At 35.7% G+C, this 21,648-nt stretch overlaps 3 protein-coding genes across 13 annotated transcripts; all 3 read left to right on the plus strand.

Moving 5' to 3' along the window:
• The first annotated feature begins 660 nt into the window (after window positions 1-660).
• On the plus strand, window positions 661-2,460 carry LOC117931437. Of its 2 annotated transcripts, none has more exons than XM_034852434.1 (3): window positions 661-1,435; window positions 1,874-1,950; window positions 2,137-2,460. In XM_034852434.1, the coding sequence occupies exons 1-3, from the start codon at window positions 928-930 to the stop codon at window positions 2,302-2,304; spliced, it is 753 nt and encodes a 250-aa protein (XP_034708325.1). In that variant the 5' UTR covers window positions 661-927; the 3' UTR covers window positions 2,305-2,460. The 2 variants fall into 2 exon arrangements, with proteins under 2 accessions (XP_034708325.1, XP_034708327.1); XM_034852436.1 differs by having other exon boundaries at window positions 663-1,414.
• Window positions 2,461-7,022: 4,562 nt separating this feature from the next.
• On the plus strand, window positions 7,023-17,548 carry LOC117930192 (uncharacterized protein At2g33490-like). 4 transcript variants are annotated; one of them, XM_034850698.1, is made up of 12 exons: window positions 7,023-7,378; window positions 9,472-9,544; window positions 9,728-9,802; window positions 10,413-10,474; window positions 10,572-10,640; window positions 11,590-11,618; window positions 11,696-11,897; window positions 12,008-12,247; window positions 12,399-12,452; window positions 14,293-15,319; window positions 16,631-16,724; window positions 16,890-17,548. In XM_034850698.1, exons 1-11 carry the CDS (start codon window positions 7,265-7,267, stop codon window positions 16,687-16,689), a joined length of 2,004 nt encoding a protein of 667 aa, XP_034706589.1. In that variant the 5' UTR covers window positions 7,023-7,264; the 3' UTR covers window positions 16,690-16,724; window positions 16,890-17,548. The 4 variants fall into 4 exon arrangements, with proteins under 4 accessions (XP_034706589.1, XP_034706590.1, XP_034706592.1 ...); XM_034850700.1 differs by having other exon boundaries at window positions 7,291-7,378; window positions 9,685-9,802; XM_034850699.1 differs by lacking the exon at window positions 16,631-16,724.
• Window positions 17,549-18,401: 853 nt separating this feature from the next.
• Window positions 18,402-21,376, plus strand: LOC117930327 (probable inactive shikimate kinase like 1, chloroplastic). 7 transcript variants are annotated; one of them, XM_034850928.1, is made up of 10 exons: window positions 18,402-18,645; window positions 19,155-19,201; window positions 19,647-19,697; window positions 19,778-19,866; window positions 19,959-20,046; window positions 20,317-20,399; window positions 20,508-20,634; window positions 20,749-20,842; window positions 20,924-20,988; window positions 21,081-21,376. In XM_034850928.1, the coding sequence occupies exons 1-10, from the start codon at window positions 18,429-18,431 to the stop codon at window positions 21,147-21,149; spliced, it is 930 nt and encodes a 309-aa protein (XP_034706819.1). In that variant the 5' UTR covers window positions 18,402-18,428; the 3' UTR covers window positions 21,150-21,376. The 7 variants fall into 7 exon arrangements, with proteins under 7 accessions (XP_034706819.1, XP_034706821.1, XP_034706823.1 ...); XM_034850930.1 differs by having other exon boundaries at window positions 20,764-20,842; XM_034850932.1 differs by having other exon boundaries at window positions 19,197-19,201.
• The last annotated feature ends 272 nt before the right edge of the window (window positions 21,377-21,648 follow it).

Below are 21,648 nucleotides of genomic sequence, written 5' to 3' on the forward strand. Positions count from 1 at the left end.
GCCAGGTGATGCAATCCCATACAGTGCTGAAGATTATGCGAAACGAATCACAAATTTTTGCAACCGAATTTGATTGAGGAGCTGCCGCCATGATGTAAGGATGAAACAGATTCTTCTCTAATAATAGAAATTCTAATAATAGAAAAACTAGCAAAGTGCCCGATGACTAGGTGATCTACTTGGCCGGGCAGTGGTGGGTTTGGACATATCACATTGACATCGATATCTCAAGCTGGATTTATAGATGTTTTTCAAAGTCTTGAGAACTCATTAGGCTAAAAGCAATAATATCTACATGATTGAAAGTGAATCATTATAAATGGTATTAAAGCCGATCTTGATCCGATTTAGGAGTTTGTTTAGTCCTACAATGAGTGTTTGGCTTACACCCAGGAGAGAAAGTTCCTAGAGCTTTGACTCGATTTAAGAGTTTGTTTTTCCTGTGGTCTTAACCTAATATGGGAGTTTGTCTAGTGTAAAGGATGTTTATTTTAGGCTTAGAAAAAATTCATGAATCTATATATAAATAAACTCCTCTTGACTTCCTAGAAAGCCGTGAGTGTCTATTGGCCAAAAGGGAGAATTTAAAAGTTTATATTAATTTTGATTCAAATTTGGCACAAAGTTGGAAGGAAGCAGGTTGATGTGTGTGGGCTTAGCTTTATGCCATGTAAACTGAAAAAGTCTTTGTTTTGTTCTAAAAATAAGCTATATTTGTAAAGGAGAGGCTTCACTTGAACCAGAGGGGAGCAGAGGCCTTGGGGCCAACACAAGCATAACCGTTTTAACTGTAAGAAATTTGGGACAGAAATCCACCTCCATTTTCCCTTTTGTGGTCACTCCGAAACAAACGTTGCATCCTGAATTCGTTCAGACGTGTAACCACTAAGCCAACCCTTCCTCCCTCCTCAATGTTTTTCCAATCATATGCTGTTTTTCTATCAAATGGGCTGCCAAGCTTCCAGGTTGGAGCAAGATGAGGAAGGTCAGCCAGCCAGACCCGGCCTGTTGCGTCGATTCGAGGACATTACGTGGCTGCGCAGAAGCGAGAGCATTGGGAAGGGCACCCTCTCCACAAAGCAGCTGATTGAGGAACAGGGTGGTGAGGATGAAGAAGGTTCTGCACCCAAACATAGTGATAAAGATGTTTCTCATATCCCAGTTGTGAGTATTGGGCTTGTGGAGGCACCTTCCTTAGATGAAGTGAACGTGAAGATAGTAGAGTCCAGATACAAGAAAGAGGAGAAAGAGGAGGAAAGGGATAAGGGGAGGGTGGACGATTGGGATGACAGAGGTGACCAAGACGATGAAGGATGGCTTTCGGACAGGGAAGATCACCTCTTTTATCCTCGGTCACCAAGTTTTAGGGAGTACTGTATCAACTGCTACTCGAGGGAACTAGACAAGGATGATGGTGAGATCTTTGGCCTCAAAAGTAAGAGAATGTTAAGGGACAATGCCATTTTGACCCGTGCTTAAATATTTTTATATGTAAAAACTTCTTGCGGGTATTTTGGATTCGGACAATATCTACACTATTAAAAGTGAACCATTATAAATAATATCAGAACGATCCTAAATCATCCTTGACACATGCCTGTTTGTTTGACCATTATAAATGAAATCAGAAATGATTTATCCTGATATTGTATAGTTCAAATGGTATCAAAACCGATCATTATCCTTGGTGTCGATGTCTTCCTGTTTGATCCCAAGGTTGTGTCAACGATGAGAGTGGGATAGATGCTGTCTACCCAGTTGGGTTGTTACACTTTTGATCTTTATTGCTTTATTATAAAAACTATAAATGAAAAGGGGAGAACGAAAGAATTTTAATCCAAAAATAAATACCTTTTGGTTTACTTATTGGCAGGTCATGTTAAAGGAGCGAAGAGGGAGAAGAAGAAGTCACAAAGGAAGGAGGGGACTGCATCTCCAATTCCGAATGAGGTATATGTATATAAATGATGATCCATTCACAACTAGCAAGCACTGGTCTCCCTGCTAATCTCACAATACATAAGCTATTATAATATCAAAAGGATATGAAGTTAGCATTTAGAAAACAAACAAGACCAATTTATTGTCCTGTTTATCCTCTGCCAGTTCACCATATCTTCCTCCTCTTCTTTTCAGGGATCAAGACCAAAATCACCCAAGAAAGGATTAAAACGAAGGAGTTTCAGGAAGGTGTTAAAAAAGGATGGGTCCATAAAAAATCTCTGGAACGTCAGCGCATGGTATAACCCCAGTTTTTCATCTTCTCAAGACGGGCCCCAGAAAGAGGGTGCAAAAGCCTCCTAATGACTGAAGACATTCTTCCCTTCATTAAGTTTTCTCTCACTCATTTTCTTAATCTCTTGCAAATTCTCTGTCAATTGCCTGTATTGGATGAGATGATCTTGTAGCCTATTGGTAAGAGAAACAGTGCAAGGTATATATGCTTGGTCTCTGGTGCAATTTCTCTTACACATAATTTTGTTGTGTAATATATAGTATATGATTAGTTGGACAATTAGTGTAAGAAATTCTAGCATGTAGTTCCATTGTTTTTGCATTACCACAAATCCATTCAAGATCATCGAGGCTAGGTTTGTTTTCCCGAAAAAATTTAAGAGAAAATGTCTGAAGAAAAAAAATAGATATGTTTGAGGCATGTCAAAGTATTCTTAATTATTTTATACATGTGAATCGAAGACTTTATATTTTTTCCACTACTTCAATTAACTTAGTCAATTTTGTTAGTATTCTGACAATCAAATTACCTCTAATTTGTGACGTATAGCTTAATATAATATTATGAGTGGCAAAGAGTGACATTGTCACGTTACCTAATATGATGTCATGATGGGTAAGAATTGATATTGTCACTTGGTCAAATATGATATTATCTTATAAACTACTTGTTAGTCAAATATGATATTATCTTGTAAACTACTTGTTAGCGTTTAAAAAAATTGTATGAATTGGATAGGCCTTTAATAAATGGAATAATCTTTGGCATATTGGATTTGAATATATCCATTGATTGATAGAGGAAACTCCCTTATCCGGATTACAAATCTTAATACTTATAGGTTTTAGAAGACATTAATTCCCTATCATTCTAGCTAGTAGGTAAATTAATTTGTTTCACTTAAGTCCTATTTTTATTGATTCTATTAAATATTGACATCGATAATTTAATTAAAATAAACTACCTAATTTGACTAATATCCACATTAAGAAATTAAGAAAAATAAATCACTTCTAGATATTATAGGTTCCCTAGGCTTATGAAGATCTCTATGTATTTGTCCCTTTCAAGAGGATTGAGATCTTTCGATCCACGTATGTGTGTGAGGACAACTCAAACAAAGAAGGGTGTGATTGGTATGAATTAAGACTTTGGTTCGCCTATTTGTTCTTGGGTCTAGAATGGCATCAATAGGCCACCACCATGCCCCACTACTCTATTATAGTTCACCCTTGGACTATGGAAAAGACTAAAGTTTGGGAGGTCTTGTCCATGGTGGTTCACCCAACCTTTGATGATTGACAGAATAGATAGGCCTAGATCTATGCCCCTTAATGAATCAAACGATCCTTCAACCTGCATTTGATTTTGATGATCAACATAGATCTAATGAAACCCGCTCCCTATTATTACAAAAAATGCCCTACCCTTTTCCTTTTCTATTTGAAGAATATACAAATTCTATTAACATTGAATTTGGATTTGAATTGATCATGTCTCTATATTGTTTAACTATGCCTTTCTAGCTTTAAGTTTTTTAGATAGATTTAACTGATAACCTTTATAGCACAAACACTCAAGTTGCCACATTTAAGGTTCTCCCCAATATAGTTTTTTATCGGTAACCTTTATCCTTAAAAGGAAGGTAAGACAGTTTAAAATGAGCTAAAATCCACTTAATATAAATGATTAATGGTCATAAGAAAAAGATACTATATACAAATAAGAGGTAATCATTGGTAGTTGAACATCGATGGTAGTTTCCACCCTACATGGTCGCTTTATACAAAAATTTATGAACAAGTTAATAAAAATCAACTTTCAGTCCACTTAACAATTATCTAAAAACAGTTGAGATACATAGGTGAAAGAAGGTGAAACGAAGATCATCTTGATTCATTGATTATTTTGGTTTAGGAAAAGGAAGACAACTTGTAAATAAGGATTATTGAGATATCATCTCGACTTTCAAATAAATTTCATTTATGTTAGGAGCACATCAAGCCTCACTTGAATTGTTCAAACTATGTCTCATATTTGCAAATATATGTTCCAAGCAATGTAACCTTTAAACTCTAAATGGCAAAAAAAAAAATCTCAATGGTTGGAAGAACTCTTTTTGTAATTTTATAAATATGGATTTCAAGGATGTAACTTGACTGGAAGTCTTTGTACACATAAATTTCTCAATATATATATATTATAGTCAAATTAATTTTTATTGATTTGAAGAATGATGTAGGTATAATATAATCTTTATTTTATCATCTAATTCTTCATTTTCTAGTTATTAATAAAGGGTTGGAAAAAGATTCATTTTAATAGGAGTCTTAGTTTGATTTAAAGTCCATTTGATAGTGATTTTGAAAAGCACTTTTACCTTAAAAAGTGTTTATGGAAAAAAAAAAAAAAAAAAGAGAGAGAGAGAGAAAAGGTGTTTGGTAAAATTTAGGAAATATTTTTAAAATTTTAAAAAATCACTTATAATGTAAAAAAATTACTTGTGTTTCTTGAAGAAACACTTAATAAATTATTTTTCTAAAAACACTCTTTGAGACACTTCCCTTGAAAACATTTTGAGTAAACAATCTTAAACGAGTTTTTATTTTAAGTTTTAACTTGACTTTAAGTTTTGATTTGGGATTTGGTGTAATTTAAGTCTTATCTTAACTAAGACTTGAGTGTGTGATTTGAACCTTAGCTTAACCTATACTTAGGTGTAATTTGGATCTTAATGTGACTTAGACTCTAAAAAAACTTGGGTCTTGGTGTGATGCAGGCCTCTAAGGTAATTTAAATTTTTGTTTTAAGCTTAAATTTGAGTTTTGACTTGATAGAAGGCTTACGTAGTTTGATGTCAGATCATTTGTTTATAAATCTCAATTTTAAAATTTTAAAATTGAGAATTCAAAGATCTTGAAAATTAATTTGAAAAATCTTTGAATTGCCTTATAATTTCTCCTAAACTTTTGTACTCATATTTTAAAAGTTTTAAAATTGATCCTATTTGTAGCACATGGATAATTTTTTTTTTTTTATTTAAAAAAAATATTATTTCATAATTAAATTTAAGATTTAGGAAGATTCAAATGACTACATTAAATAATCTTGATATTTTGAAATAATTTTTTTTTTTTTATAAAAAATTGTATTTGAAAGATTACATTTGGTAGTCTTTAATCCTTTGTCAACATACTCACAAAAATTCAATAAATACTTTTTCAATAGTCAAATTTATCATTTTTCTAACTTATTCTAACAATTACATTTTTATCAAAGACAATTCAGTCTTTACGTGAGACCCATCTTCATGCCATGTACCAATCCATCTGCTATGCTACCAAAGACAACACAAATATTTTCTCATCAATGGACCCACTCAGCATATGAAAAATCTTTAATTTCAAGCTTCAAAACTTAGACTTTATTCAGTGAAATGGAAGGTGGGAAAGATTTTCAAATGTATAGTTTACTGCTACCATTGAATACGTCACAGTAGCCATGGAGACTTTTGCGAACCCAAATTGTGTCACGTGACACCTACTAGTATTTGCTCTCAATTTCGTCACGCTTCCACGCTTGAGCTTGGAGCAACACGCCTCTTTGACCAAGAGAAAATCTGGATTCAAACGACAAAACCTCTGGTTTCTTCCCTGTCGCCATCGCTCCATAATAATTCTCCTGGCCTTTTGTTGGACTTTTTCACTTTAAAAATCTCAAAATCCAAACTCATAATTCAACAAAAAAAAAGTAAACAAGTGTTGAATGCCCTTCGATTCCCAACAGTCCAGTCTTAGCTCACTGAAGTTTCAACATAATTTTTTTTATAATTATTATTATGAAAATAAATCAAAATTAATAGGGCGTTGGTAGCTGAAGCATGCCTCATGTAGCATGGAGAACGTACTTATTATGCTATTGGAGAAAAATAAAAAATAAAAAATAAAAAATGATATAATTACCTTTGACTAGAATGATGGACTACCATTCGTGTTGTGCAATTTTCCTCTTTTGTTTACGTGATGACCCAATGAACCACGGTGGAATGATGTTGATTTTTAATTTAGGGGTCCATTGACACGATGGGATAAAAGATTTTTTTTATAAAGGGAATATGCGATGATTTTAATATTTTATGTTAGTTTGTGTTGTATTTTTTCTTGTATTTTTTTGAATGGGTAGAGGGTGAAATGGTAATTGTAGAAAAGATCGGTCGTGATACCACCGTCGGGCGGTGGTCAAAGCGGAGACAGTGCGCGTTCTGGAAATGCCTCTTTCTGTGTCAGCAAAATCTGACTTTTCTGTTTCCTTACTGACAGCATCCGATGTCTACGTGTTATTTTGTACAACCAATCACTATCTGCCACGAGAGACCGCTTTGACGGTCCGAGCCATCACAGTCAGCAGTTCATGTCACCTTCGGTGAATATTGGCTACAAAAGTCCATTTACCACAGCGAGTTCCCTTTTGTTCTTGCCCGCGCGAGTAGGGTTCTGTTTTTCAAAGCATACAGCGTAGGATCTCCGACTCTGACTTCCTTCTAGACACCGGCTCCCAGTCATGAGTAACCCACTTCCCAGCCTACTCGTCACCTCATACTCGCTCCTTTGGAAGCCCAGCTGTCCTTCAGATCGAGGTTGTACGTACGAAAGACCATCCTTCCCGGTTTAATTACCAAATTGACCTTTACTGCCACGCGTCACCGCATCAGGAGATGCTTGCTCACTTCGGCGAATAACGTTAGAATTTTCTCTCTCTTTCTGTCACTTTAATTTTTATTTTTTCTTGCCTTTCCATTTTCGCTTATTTTCTCATTCCTCACTCCTCTCCGTCTCCTTATTTCGCTTCGCCTCTTCTCTCTTTTCGGCTTTGATCTGTTACGAGTGTTTTGACCTGGACATTGAAGTTCGAAAAATCGATTCAATTTCAGTGTTTGCTCATAAATTTGGCTGTTCGCATCTCTATTTCGCAGATTGGGGAACAGAGAGTCTTCGATTTGCTCTCTCATTTTCCTAGGGTTTCTGGAGAATGAAGTCTCTGGGAAAGCTTCGGAAATTTGCGCTGCCAAAGAACGATGCTTCCAAGGAGAAAAGAGATGCTCAACTTTCGGCGCACGTGGATGAGCTAGCCCAGGCCTCGCAGGTACTCCAACCTTACTGTGTCTGCTCTCGGTATTCTCAATTTTTGCGTCTGAAACAGAGCTCGATGTTGATGTATTAATATTTTGAGCTTGCGTTTAGTGTTATTTCTGTAAATTCGTGGTGACGATGGTTGAAGGCTTGAAGCTTCTCTGATTCGTAAAATTGGGAAACAAGTTTGGGTGCACTATCCTAGTCTGAGTTTCAATGAAGTGAACTTATTTTCATGTATGAGTAGTTATCTCCATCTGATTTCCTCTTCAAAGATTGATCTCTCATTTATTGGGGACTCTGTACTCAATACAACAGAAGCATAACCTTTTTGGGTATCCATTTCTAGGAATTCATTCTAAAAAAAAAAACCGTCAAAGTTAATTATAATTACTTGCTGAAAATTTTCTTAAATCAAACATTTAAAGTTGGAGTAGAATCAGTTTGTCAAGCCAACATGTGAATTCAGTTACGCTAATCTGGATCCCAACACCATCAGGGAAAGGAAAAAAATCAGAAGGAATCTTTTTTTTTTTTTTTCGGTTGCAGTGGACGATACAAAGGAAAATAAAATGTAAAAAGATCATTTGAAACTTCATTTATTTTCAAACCCTTAATTGAGTTGGACAAAGAATTAAAAGAATTTATTAAGCTCAGTTTTTCTTTCCTTTACCTTACAGTGTTTGCCTTCCAAATAGAGTGTAAGAATTTTTTATTGTTATTTGATTGGGATTAAACTTTCAGGAAAAGAAGAGTTAGAGCATTAGGGTCATTTGGTAACGTGGGCAGTGTTTCATTCTAGTTCCAGCATAAATTCATTTTTATTCAATGACTTAAAATGAATTTTACAGCATCTTGTTCTAGAGGTTGAGTATTTCTATACTTTCCTGAAGCTTGCTAGGTATAATGAATGACGAAAGAGAAAGTCTCTAGCTTATCAAAAATCTAAAAAAAAAAAAAAAAAAAAAAAAAGAAACAGAAAAGAAAAAGAGAAAATCTGACAGTGTTTTGATTAAGCAGATCAAAATAAATGTTCACTAGAGTGTCATTGTTGTCTTCAATTATTTCAATTTTGTAGCACATATATCTGTAAGATGAGAAGTAGAAAATATGCTAAATTTGGCAATTGGCCAAGAAAGAGCAAATATTAATACTGGGCAATGGCCTGCACGTCATTGCCTAAATCACTGTTAGGAAACTTTTTCATGCACTGGTTTTCTTCTTAATATTATTCCTTTGTGTGTTATGTGTGTGGAAGAACAGTGTTGTATAGACTAAATTTCACTGTTACGTCCTTTGATTATACAGATTATGTAAATTCAAATACTTGTGGAAGGGAGAGTAGGAAAAGAGCACCACTAGGATATTAACCATCGAATTTAGCAAGGTTTTCATTAATAGTTTCGGAATGCTGTTCACTATTTGAATTTTGGAGTTGAGAGCCTTTCATCCCCATAATCATTTCAAAAAGGAAAAAGATTGAAATAGGTAATTGAGGTTCAAAGGAATTCACCAAATTAGATAACAGAGTCAGAAAAAGGAAAAGATACAAGTCAAAATTTTTATTTGGTACCCTAAATTAACTTACAAAAAGAAAATAAACATGAAAGATATTAAAGAAATTTTGTTTCAGACAACTTGGCTTCTTGTAGTTGGATTCTCAAGGTTTTGGAATGATATAAATTCCACTTGATTATTCAAATCTGGGGTCAATACCAGTATAAGTGTCTCTGAACAAGGTTAAAGCACCATGCCAAATGTGTCCAAAGAAACGGAGTAGAGCAAATGAAGCATGTGCAGAAGTAAACTAACCCCTTGAACAGGTAAAGAAAACTCCATCAGATTTCAAAGCAGCACAATCTAATTCAGAACTTTCACCTAATTGAGGAAGTTTAGCATAGTTTTCCAGTAGTATGATCACTATAACTGACTCCATTGAGTTCTGTGAAATGGAAATTAATTGATCTTTTGTGTTCTTATGGGCTATCATTTTCTTTCATTTAGTTAATGACTTTTGAAAACTTGGTAAATATTGGTTTTTATGCTATTGACCTAGGCCCTTAAAAGTATTACTATTTATTTTCTTTCTGTTCCCTGCTTTCACAGGATATGCAAGAAATGAGAAATTGCTATGATAGCTTACTTTCTGCTGCTGCTGCTACAACAAACAGTGCATATGGTACAAATTCAATTTAAGTTCATCTGCAGGAATTTATATTGATTATCAAGTTAGTAGATAGGTTCTTAGGGCATGGATCTTTCTCGCTCATGCGCATGTGCATGCACATGTCTTCTCCCCCTTGCTTCCTCTTTCATTAGGATATGGAAGAAGTTTGCCATTTAACTCCAGCTATGCTTGCAGAATTTTCAGTGTCATTGGGGGAAATGGGCTCTTGTCTAGTGGAAAAAACCTCAATTAATGATGATGAAGAAAGTGGTAAGGATTGATATACCTTATTTAATGCATGCATGACCTAGCTCTTGATTAACAAACCTTACAAACTTATGATGGTTTCCATATGTATCTCACTTGATGTTTAATTTCTTAAAACACCTGGGTAAAATTACCTAATTAAGATTTGGCATGCATCTTTTAGCCAAAGCACAAAGCCCTCATGTGTGGCCCCTGGCAGGTTGTTTGGGTGTATGTGCCATTAAACATGCCATAACTACACTGATGAAGGTGATCTCCTGTTAAGAATACGAGGCTGCCTACTTCTTAGCCATAAATGCATTTGAGATTGTTCAGTTTCATGTGCTGTAAATTACTAAATTAAAGAGATCATTACTTGATATTTGTTGAGAAAAGCAAAAAATTTGCTTTGGCTTCATTATTTTTCTTTTGTGTGTTTGGTTGGTTTTCATTTTTTTTTCTCGTGTGTGTGTGTGTGTGTGTGTTTGTTGAGGGTGGGGGTCGTTTTGGAGTGTGCGGGAGGTTTTCATTAATTCTGCCTCTATTTAGGACCAAGCATCTTATTCAAATTTTAATCATCATATAAAATTTGGGATGTTCAACTGGTACTATAACGCTTTGTATTTATTTGCAGGCAAAGTTTTGTTAATGATGGGAAAAGTGCAGTTTGATCTTCAGAAACTTGTTGATAGCTATGTGGGTGTGGATTGTTATGCAGTCAACTTTAAACACAGTCATTTTAGAATATTGCCTTTTACTTTAACCTAGTAATTACATGTTTTTTGTCCTTCAGCGGTCTCATATTATCCAGACAATTACAAACCCATCGGAGTCTCTTCTCAATGAACTTCGGACAGTAGAGGTTTGTCTATATGGTTCCTTTATTTTTTTTTAGCATATCATAATCATATATTTTCTCATAAGTCCCAATTGGATGCCATAATAATCATGACCCATATTCTGTTATTCAAACTGGTTTATATTTGGTCTTATTGTATCCCTAGAGCTTTTGATCTTCTATTCTAATGTGCATGCTGTTGTCCTATGTATCATCTTTGTCATGGTTTCTAATTTGTGGTGGTTTTACTTGCACATATAATACTAATTGAGCCGAGAAACTGTACGAGCATAATTTTTCCTGAATTTTTAGAAAGTGAAAAATGTCTCCTAATGGTAATTTATGTAGTTGCCTTAATTAGAAAATTACCATGACATGTTTTGATTTGAAAAGATAATAAATTTTTTCTTGTGTCAACAACAAAAAAAATATTTGAAAATGTAGGGCCCATTTGGTAGCAGGTGTGGAAATGACATCTTAGAAAATTTTCCTATTTGCAGAAATGAAAATGATGAGCATGCCAAATAATAATTTATGAAGTGCTTTCATTTTTTTTTTCCCCCCAAAAATGAAAAAACAGCATTTGATGTTTTTTAAAAAGCGCCCATGTTTTGGACATATTTTTTAAATGTGCTTGTGTTTATGGACATGTTTTTGTGTCTTTTTCAGTGTTTGTGTTTCTGAAAATAAAAAAGTTCTTATTTTCCTTACTAGACAGCAATGGAATCTTTGAAATTTGTGCTGTATTAGAATTATTATTATTTTTAATATAAATGTGAAATGGATAGGACCCATGGATTCAAACAGTGTCTTCCCACCTCCTTTGTTTTTCCTTTTCCTCATGTCATCAAAGCAGGGAGTTCATTTTTAAGTTTTTCCTCTTTTTTTTTTTTTTGGGGTGAAATACATAGGCATTTATACAATTATTGGTGCCAATTATTCTGATTGGGCTTTCTTTTGTTTGCTTGTGTAGGAAATGAAGCGGCAGTGTGATGAAAAGAGGTCTGAACCTTTCTATTTTAAGATATTTTGCCTTTGGTTGAAGTAAATTTCTTCTTAATTGGGTATATGATCTTCAGAAACGTGTATGAATACATGAAGGCGCAACAGAGAGAAAAAGGAAGGTCAAAAAGTGGGAAAGGAGAAAGTTTGCAGCAATTGACAGCAGCTCATGATGAATTTAATGATGAGGCAACCCTATGCGTTTTTCGGTTGAAATCTCTGAAACAAGGGCAGTCCCGAAGTCTTCTAACACAGGCAGCTCGTCATCATGCGGCTCAGGTTTTGTTTCTACCTTAACACAAATTTCAAATGTCAAACATCTTATTTTTCTCAATGGGGTGGATGTTCATATTCTTTCCCTTCTCAATTTTGTCCTGCTATTTGAACAGTTGAATTTCTTTCGAAAGGGACTTAAATCTCTTGAGGCAGTTGAGCGACACTTACGAGTGGTTGCAGAACGACAACACATTGATTACCAATTCAGTGGACTTGAAGATGATGATGTGGAAGATGGAGAAGATGATGGCGAGAATGGCTATGATGCAAGTGAGGGTGGGGAATTGAGTTTTGACTATAGACAAAATAAGAGGGGGATTGAAGTTGTGTCTGCAACAACAAATTCTATGGAGGTAAGGAACTAATGCTATTGGAAATTTGTTTTTTGATAAACAGTGGTCATCATTTTGCTGAGCTTTTAGACATTGACTAATTTCTTATGCTGTATTTGTACTTCTGCCATTCCTTATATTTGTGTCTATAACATGGTGGCTTGCTCTGCAGTTGGATCAAGCAGACCTTTCTTTTCCCCAAGCTTCAACGGTGGAAACGGTGGAGGTAAAATCGTGTACAACCCTTGGATAATAGATTTAGATGTTCTTTGATAACAATATCAAGTGCTGAAATGTAAAAGATCAGTGGATCCTGCTAATTTGAATCAATTGTCACTTATGACTAGATCCAACTTCAAAACCACTTAATGCATTAAGTAGTAGAGACCTGACTAAGCACTTATGCGAAACACTGTAAGTGATTTCTAAAGTTATATCACTTGTAAATTCTATTTTCCCCGTGAAAATTAAATTCTTTTTAATATTCACTCACTCTTGCAATAAATTTTGTTAATAAATTTTTTTTTCTTGCAATAAATTTTGTTAACAAAGAAGCTAAAAGCTTTTTATCAATGGATCGTTAAGTTTGAACAGCGCCAGTAATAATACTTGGTGTCATGCAAGGAAAAAAAATTTTATTTGATTGAATACTTCAGGGTATATTTACATAGGATAAATAATTTGTATTATAATTTTTTGGCCTTCTCCATTAAAGAATCTAGGAATAAAACTTAATGTCTTGGTGGTGTCTTTGAGAATCTTACTTGGTTTTGATTTTGAGTCTTTTGACTTTTATTTAGTTAGGGATCTTTACAATGAAGAAGTTTGGGTCTTTAATTCGAATTATAATTTCAAATTGAGAAATTTCTCATTTTCAAGTACACATGTGACATAACTTTTGATTTTAGAATCTCACATGTGAATATAAGAATAAGTTTTGTATCAAATTGATACATTTTAAACTATTTTAAGGATACTGTCTGTTTAACATTTTGTGTAATCAGGTATTTATTAATATAATATTACTAAAAAATATTAAAGAATGTCATATTAAGGGTGTGGCAACAAATTTGAATAATAAACTATTATAATGCTAATTTTTTACCAAATGCACGAAGAATAGATGTTATTTTTGCCAAATGCATGAAGAATCTATAGATCACATCCTCCTCCATTGTGTTAAGAAAAAGTGAGTCTCGCTGTTAAGTGGGGGGACACATGTGAAAAATGCGGGTCCACACAAGGGTTTTATGGGTGATGTTCTTCACTATTTTTGGGGTGCCTTAGGTGCTGCCATCTTCAGTTAGGGCAACACTTTTGGGTTGGGATGGGTCCTTTGTGGGTAAGAAGAGAAGGGAAGTTTGGAGAGTAGGCCCCTTGTGCATCTTCTGGACAGTTGGAAAGGCAAGGTATAGAATTGCTTTTGAAAATGACGTGCTTTCCATCCAAAGACTAAAGAGTTCTTTTGTTTGTTTTCTTTGGTCAAAGACTAAGTTGTTCATAAAGGATGGTCCTTCGATGCTAATTAGTTTGATTGATTGCTTGGACTCTCATTGAGGGTGGGGATGTTTTCGTACCCTCCATTTTGGCAGCCTTTTTTGTTTCAGCTGTGTGGGGGTGGGGGTGTATCTATCATGTATACCTTGAGTCGCCATTTTGGTGCCTCTTTTTAATATATATACTTCCCTTTACTTATATATATATATATAAAAGAAACACTAATTTTTTACTAAGTGCAACACTTAAAATTTCAGATGATAGCAACAAGTTTCTTGCTTCTTGTTTAACACTTATAATTCAAGATTAAGTTTTTCAGTGCTTATAGCCCAGTTTTATTTTTCACTCATTTGCTTATCCATTACCCAACTTCATGCTATGACAAGCAGAAACTGCATCTCAAATTCACTAATTATTTTCAATGTTCTGAATAGAAATGAGCCATGACCATTTTGTATTATCATGTTTAGTTTCATAGCCTCTCAGTTGCAAACCTTCAAGGATCTGTTCTTTAAATTCACAAATGTGAACTATTCTTCAGCTTCTTAACCCAGTCTCTCCATCTGCAGTTAAATCCAGAAAAAAACCATGGGGATCTCCAGGGTTTCAGTAGGGAACCTAGAGCAGGCAGTTATTCTGCTCCAATAATTGCAGAGAAGAGTGATCCATCTGAAAGGATAAGACAAACACAATCATCCACACGGAAGTTGCACACGTATGTGCTACCCATTCCAGTTGGTGCAAAGAGTTCAACTCCTTCAAGAACAAGCAGTTCGGTTCCCCGAACAAGGCCAACAAGCCTCCATGGAGGCACCCGCAATTTGTGGCATTCTTCCCCCTTAGAGCCAAAGAAGCATGAGAAAGATTCTGGAGATGATCACTTGTCAGGTCCAACCATATCAGAAGCACAATCAGTTCTCAAAGAGAGCAACAGTAATAATGCTGCCATCCGACTGCCCCCTCCTCTGGCTGAGGGACTTTCACTTCCACAGCTTGATACACTGAACACATCTGATACTAAAAAGGTCAAAAGACTAGCTTTTTCAGGTCCATTGACAGGTAAGCCACGGTCAACAAAGCCTGTTCTATCTTCCAGTGGTCCCATTGCCCCTGCCGAACTTCCCCAACTAGTTTCTGGATTGCTTTCTCGTGTTCCAATTCCTCAGCCTTCTTCGTCCCCAAAAATATCTCCAAGTGCTTCTCCTCCTCTTGTATCTTCTCCCAGAATAAATGAGCTCCATGAGCTCCCTAGGCCTCCTGTCAGCTTGGCAACCAAGCCAGCTAGATTTCCCGGTTTGGTTGGTCATTCTGCTCCTTTGATATCCAGAAATGAGCTTTCTGCAACAAGTAAAACCTCTTCAATGGCATCAAATGCAGCCTCTCCACTGCCAACTCCTCCTGTCCCGAGGAGTTTCTCCATACCATCAAGCAGTCAGAGAGCTACGGCATTACATGTGACCAAGGTTCTGGAATCTTCTCAAATTCCAGACAAGGCTGAAGAAGTTGGCTCTCCACCATTGACACCTATTTCTCTCTCAAATAGTAAGCCAACATCAACGATCTCTGAAGTGGCCTCTCAGTCTGGTCAAATCAGAGGTAATGAGGAGATGACATTCATTATCTCCTCCTACTAGTATGGCATTTAGGTCATGCATGCAGTATAACATTGCTTTTGTCTGTGTATGGTCTCTTTAGTCTGTCAAATCAGGGTAACTTGGTGACCACATTCATTACCTCTCCCAATTAGTGTGACATTTAGGCCATGATTGCAGTATTACATTGCTTGGTGTGTGTGTGTGTGTGTTTAGGCCCTGTCTGCAGTATTTCTTGTATCTATTTTATGTAGTTGTGATATCAGAAACATTGCCTTGTTTACTTTCATATAGTCATTTATAATGCCTTACAGTAGCATTTGGGCCTTTGAAAAGGGGGAAAAAAATAAATGATTCCCAAGAACTCTCATTGCTCTGAAATCTGAGGTCCTCTTACTGTTGAAAATAAATGCATATTATTAGATTTTTTTTCTCTTTCTTCAATTCTCAATGGTGGTGGTGGGGGTGGGGAAGGGGTTTGGTGATTTGGTGAAGGGTAGAGTTGTTATTGTGTCTCAGGCATAAAGAGAGAGGGATGTGGGGGTTGGAACTTGTTTAAATCAGTGTATTAATAATCTTCTGCTTCAAACCATAAGATTGGTGGAGAAATTATGGAACAATTCTTTTGTATATTTGTGCATTATCAAATGCAGTCAAAATTCCAATTGCATACTGCTTTTGAATGTGGCATTTAAGTCGGTTCCCATCAGTCTTTTAATTCTCATCTTGAAATGGGGCAGTAATGTCAATGTCAAGCTATAGATGCTTGAAGCTTTTTGGTGATAATCACCCGAGTCTCATTTGACAAGTCTTGGAACATTCCATAACGGAGCCCTGCTGTTTCCAAGTAGTACACTATGGTTTGTGGATTGAAGCACTATATTGATGCAATGGAGAACCAAACCTTGATAATATTGTTCTAACTTGTCTTGATATATATATATATATATATATAGCTATGGATTGTACATGGAGGTTAACAGTTATAAGCTTTTGTAGGCAGACCATGCACTTGCCATTGGTGTACATGTTCCACTTGTTAAATGCTACATTAGGTGGTCAGATCTCTGGATATCTCTAGGCCTCCACTACATCACCTTTTAATCTTCAGAACCCTGAATTCATTCTGATGAGTGTTCGACTGGCTGGTCTTTATACTCTTTCTAGTAATGTATTTGATTGATTAGATCGACAATGTTATTTTATAATTATTTTTTGATAAATGTTATATTATGATATTTACTAATTGCATGTTTGTTTTGGTAAATATTCCTTATTTATTTTGTTATGAAATATGCTTTATAATTAATTACAGGAATTATTTTGGGCATTTTCCTCCCTTTCTCTCACCCTAAAACACTTGCTCAACAATAGGAAATAAACTTCTAGGCTCCAAAATTGAAGAGCAGGTCAGTTTCTGTTATATTGCAGACAAATTGCCACGCTCTATTTTTGGGGCTCAATGAAAGAATCCTAGCATTCTATATTGAATCAAACAAAATAATTGTCAATTTATGTGCTGCTTATAGTCTTATATTTCTCTTCTGATTCTCGAACATCTTCACTGGATGCAGGTGAGAGTTGATTTCATGTTTTGTTTGGTGAAGCTTTGATTCTTTTGGGCCTGTGGGACAGGATCTGCATTTCATCATCTAGCGTTGGGTGAGGTCTGTAAATATAATGACGTTTCACGAATTGTTTAGCTTCTCATCACAATATTGGTTCACCGTTTGTTGTTGATTAGTTGAGAACTCACCCCAGCAGAGAGGTCACCGTTTCTTGTATATCATCAAATGAGGAATTTTGTTTTTATTGGTCAAGGAATTACCAGTCAAGCAAGGATGTTTCATTTTTTCAGAAAAAGGCAAGAGTCATTGATTTTGAGGTTTCTCAATATACATGTATATCCCTGCCCTAGAGTTTGGTACTTGAAGGCAGGCCTAAGTATTTCTTTTGATGCAATTTCCAGCTGAGGTTTCTGTCCTGGAGTGGTTAGGGCTTTGCTTGTGGAAGTTGATAATGGTTCAATGCGGGCATACTTCTAGAACATCCTGTACTGCCATTCTCATAGCTTGTAAATGTATGCAATACTGGGATCTTGATTCCCTGAGAAATTGTCATTTCCTCTGGAGGGATGTAATCAAAGCTTATTTCACAAAGTATATACTCTAGGTCGTGTGGTTGCATTGAGACCTTGGCCAGAGTTCACGAAATAAAATGATCGGTGTCCACAGAAAATAGAGATTGTAACCCTTATGAGCTATGTTTTCGGATATTGGGTTGCAGGGCTAATTGCGGAGGCTGAGCCTCTACTACTCCAACTGGAAGTAGAGGCCCTGGCTCAGAGACCTCTTTCTGGTTATAAGCCCCACTTTATTTCTCTACTCCGCAGTGGCGCTGTATGGTTCGTAGCTATCATCTGGTTTTAATGGTTTGAGAATGTTTTTGAATACAGTTTTCATAAAATAGTTTTCCAAAAGCAATTTTTAAAAATGGTTTCCAAAAACCATTTTGTGACATTTTTGGGAACAAAACTTATTTGGGATTTTAGAATCTTGTTTGTGTTTGTAACTATTTGTTAAAATAATATTTATATATAGTGTTTATTTTCGATTATTCTTCATATTTAATTAAATTTTAAAAATTTGTTTTGAAAATGATTATCGATTAAATATGTATTTATTTTCTTTTTCATAAACAGAAAAACTGTTTTTAAAAATAATTCTCAAATATATCTTATTTTATTTTATCATTTGCTTTTATACTGGTAACATATTCCATATAAAGCACACTGTTCCTCAAGTGAGACAGTGTATATGAATTTTTTTTTTCAATATAATGTTGAATAAAAAAAAATGCATTTCGATCCAAATCTAGGGTACGCTGTAATTTCTTTATTCTTTATATATATATATAAATATTTTTTTAAGACATCAAAATTGTCTTACGGTAATAAATTTAAAAATAATTTAAATAATTTTTACATTATCATATTCCAAAATTTAATTTTTAAAATTGCGGTGGTTTTTTTTCCAAAATACCCCTAAGCCAAGGGTGGGACGGGAAACAGATAAATAAAATCAGTCGAGAAGCAAAGAAAGGAGGGGAGAGATATGGCGACACTAGCCTCAACCAGAGCGTTTCATGTCTTTCATCGTCATTTTCAGGTGGTGACGCCGAGATTCCCACGGTCCTTGCTCGAGGCTCCTAAACCCAAGCGGCATCCTCTTCATCAACCTCTGCCCTCTCTCTGTCCCTGTGTTCCTCCTCTTACCTCCTCCCCCAAATCCCTCTCCATCACTTTCTCTCTTCCTGATGGCGCTTCTTCCAGTGAGTTCATCCATCTTCCTTCTTGATTCAGTTTATTATGATAACTATTGTCTTATTCATGGAACAAGACACTGATCCCCTAAGCTTTTCTTTACTGGAAGCATTTCTGGGTTTCATGCCAAATGTTTGGTGAAATTTCTTGGTTTGCGATTACAATTCAATTATGCAAGTAGCCAACCTACCATGGCTGCTCCTTTGAAATATGAGCATGAGAGTAGAATAATCCAAGGACACATATTTTTCGAACCTTCCCTGATGTTATCCACTATTTGCCCATGGTACTGTTAGTTTGACATCCATTGTATGCCCCTTCCCTAGAGTTTATGCCGTTGGGGTGCCAATATCTTAACATGGTACCAGAAGTTTTGGTATCTGTTTGTTTGTTTCCCCATTTATTTTTTCTGTGTTAGTTATCTATCTCGATTCTCTTCTAGTTAGTGTTGTTAAACAACTTGATATCTGCTACAATTTTGGGTGGTTTCAATGATTTCTTGCTTGAATGTGTTCAGTTTCAGCGACAAAAGTTGTTGACGTTGATCTCTCTCTTGCAGTCAAGGTGAGATCCCATTCCATCTCTACTCAAATTAAGGTTACGTTTGGTTCTTAGAAGAATATTTGAGGGAAAATGTAAGGGAAAGAAAATAGAGAGGAAAAGCAGAAGAAAATAGATTTATAAAGTCTTAATTGTTTTTATTTGTTATTTCAAACCCATTTCACTTATTTTAACTCATTGATATAAAGATTAAATAATTTGAAATGTATAAATTTCTAACTCTTTTAATTCTTTGATATTTCCGCAGGACAATCAAATATGAGAAAATAATTTTCTTTCATATTTTTTTTTCTTTCCACTTTCCGGGAACAAACATAACCTAAGTGCACATTTGTGTTTTAAGATTTTGCTTATGTTTTAGACAATGCCCATGGATTGAGAAATAACTTGAGCTTGATGAGCTTCTATATTTTGAAGTGCTCGTTTTAACTGTTCAGTTTTAATTCAGAAGAAGGCAATGGAGATATCCCCTGTACTGAAAGGGACATCCATATTTCTTGTGGGTAGGCGTTGCTGCATCCTAATTGATGTGTTTCTACTTGGGTTTTGGGTATGAATGCTTATATGTATGATACAAAGATTTTTCAATGTAAAGGGATGAACAGCACCATTAAAACCAATGTGGGGAAACTTCTAGCAGATGCACTACGATATTATCACTTTGACAGGTTTGTTCGCCTTATTGTTGAAAGCTTGGAAGAAGATCTTGTAGCTATGGATATGATAGCAAAAAATTTGTACTTTTACTCTCTGCTTGCAGTGATAGTTTGGTTGAGGAAGCTTGCGGTGGTGAATCTGCTGCCAAGTCTTTAAAAGAGCAAGATGAGAAGGGATTTCGTGACTCTGAGGTGATTCTTTTGGACTTTTATCCTGTTGCTTGTGTGTCTGCTTACTTATGTACAGGGCTAGGGACTGAGATTGTCAAACCAGTTCTTATTGGGGCTAATCAATTTGAGAAGCAACTGAACCAAAAGAGCAAACCCCAATCTGCCTTAGAGGCGGCATGATGCCAATGCTACACACTCAACCCTAGAAATTAAGGCTATCTGTTATACAAACTGCTTCATTGATGTGCTAGCTAGTCCAGCAGCTCACTTTAAACTGACATTTTCTTTCAGACTGAAGTATTGAAACAGTTATCATCCATGGGTCGGCTGGTGGTTTGTGCTGGAGATGGTTCAGTTCAGAGCTCAACTAATCTGTATGGAAACCGGTTTCTGGTTTTTCTGTTTCTAATGCTTTGTCAAGTCATTTGTTATGGTCAAAATCAGTTTTCTTATCCTCAACCATCCTCTCTTAACAATGATAGGGCACTTCTGAGACATGGAATTTCAATATGGATTGATGTACCGATAGAAATGGTTGCCAAGAACATGATAGAAGAAGGGGTTCAAATTCCTGTAACAGAATTATCTACTGCAGAATCTTATTCTGAGGTCAGAGGTTCCCTTGCAAATATTGAGTTAGTCTGCCTGATCGACCTTTTAGCCAATAAGCATCCTTGTTTCTAGCAATCTTGAACCTGCCTGATTATTTAATCACTGCTCCAGACTGGTGATAACCAGGTGTTTGCTCAGCTAGCTGTGGTGTATGAAGAAATGAAAGGTGGATATGCAACAGCAGATGCATCAGTTTCACTCCAAAGTAAGTCCCCATCGTTCTTCTAGGGAACCCTGTCCTGAACCATTGTTGCTGTTGGTGTTAACAACTTCTAGTTCTTAGCAGAAGTAGCTTCCCAATTAGGTTACGATGACTTGGATGCAGTAACCACTGAAGACATGGCTATGGAGGTAAAATGACATCATCTACAAAGTGATCATTAATTAATTATCAAACTAAACTAACTAAATACACTTTCTCCTTGCTTTTGTAATGACTTCAGGTTCTCAAAGAGATACAAAGACTGACCAGACTAAAGAAGATGATGGAAGAGGCTGCAAGGCCATTTTAGTTGACAAGCCGATGTTTCATTACTTCTGCAGCAGTTCCTTTTGTCCCTGTGGCCCTATGGGTTAGCCCGCCCCCGGCACCCCCCTCCTTTTTTTTTTCCTCTTTTTCTTTTTGAGTTCACTTTTTACATCCAGTATTGTTTGGACCAGAAATATGGAATCAAGTGTTGCCCTGATATGTATATAAACCTTTTCCACAGGTGGTTGTTGCAATGGAAAATTTTCCCGGAAAAAAAACACACACACACGCGATGCAGACCTAGTTGCTACAGTGACACCAGAGTAGTGCTATGTTTCTCTCTTGCTAAACCTAGTTTCCAAGGAATCCTTTTCCCTCAATTTTGCATTGATTGGTTCCTTGATTTCTACAAGAAAGACGGTTATAATACTGAAAATGTATCATTACTCATGGTGTCACGTGTATACCTTCGGTCCATGGCTTTATACTCAAATCACTTTCGTAAATATCTTTGTATCGTGATTCCATTCATTTGTATTATT

This window comes from Vitis riparia, chromosome 14 (genome assembly GCF_004353265.1).
Source record: "Vitis riparia cultivar Riparia Gloire de Montpellier isolate 1030 chromosome 14, EGFV_Vit.rip_1.0, whole genome shotgun sequence".
In the NCBI taxonomy this organism is placed as follows: domain Eukaryota; kingdom Viridiplantae; phylum Streptophyta; class Magnoliopsida; order Vitales; family Vitaceae; genus Vitis; species Vitis riparia.

Excerpts from the sequence above, each read along its gene's own strand:
- LOC117931437 (XM_034852434.1), top strand. The coding sequence starts at position 928 with ATGCTGTTTTTCTATCAAATGGGCTGCCAAGCTTCCAGGTTGGAGCAA. Across the intron at positions 1,436-1,873 it reads TGAGATCTTTGGCCTCAAAA|GTCATGTTAAAGGAGCGAAG; the intron begins GTAAGAGAATGT and ends ACTTATTGGCAG. Across the intron at positions 1,951-2,136 it reads CATCTCCAATTCCGAATGAG|GGATCAAGACCAAAATCACC; the intron begins GTATATGTATAT and ends TCTTCTTTTCAG.
- LOC117930327 (XM_034850928.1), top strand. The coding sequence starts at position 18,429 with ATGGCGACACTAGCCTCAACCAGAGCGTTTCATGTCTTTCATCGTCAT. Across the intron at positions 20,047-20,316 it reads AGGGATTTCGTGACTCTGAG|ACTGAAGTATTGAAACAGTT; the intron begins GTGATTCTTTTG and ends ATTTTCTTTCAG. Across the intron at positions 20,635-20,748 it reads CTGCAGAATCTTATTCTGAG|ACTGGTGATAACCAGGTGTT; the intron begins GTCAGAGGTTCC and ends TCACTGCTCCAG.
- LOC117930192 (XM_034850698.1), top strand. The coding sequence starts at position 7,265 with ATGAAGTCTCTGGGAAAGCTTCGGAAATTTGCGCTGCCAAAGAACGAT. Across the intron at positions 10,475-10,571 it reads AGAAACTTGTTGATAGCTAT|CGGTCTCATATTATCCAGAC; the intron begins GTGGGTGTGGAT and ends TTTGTCCTTCAG. Across the intron at positions 11,619-11,695 it reads CGGCAGTGTGATGAAAAGAG|AAACGTGTATGAATACATGA; the intron begins GTCTGAACCTTT and ends TATGATCTTCAG.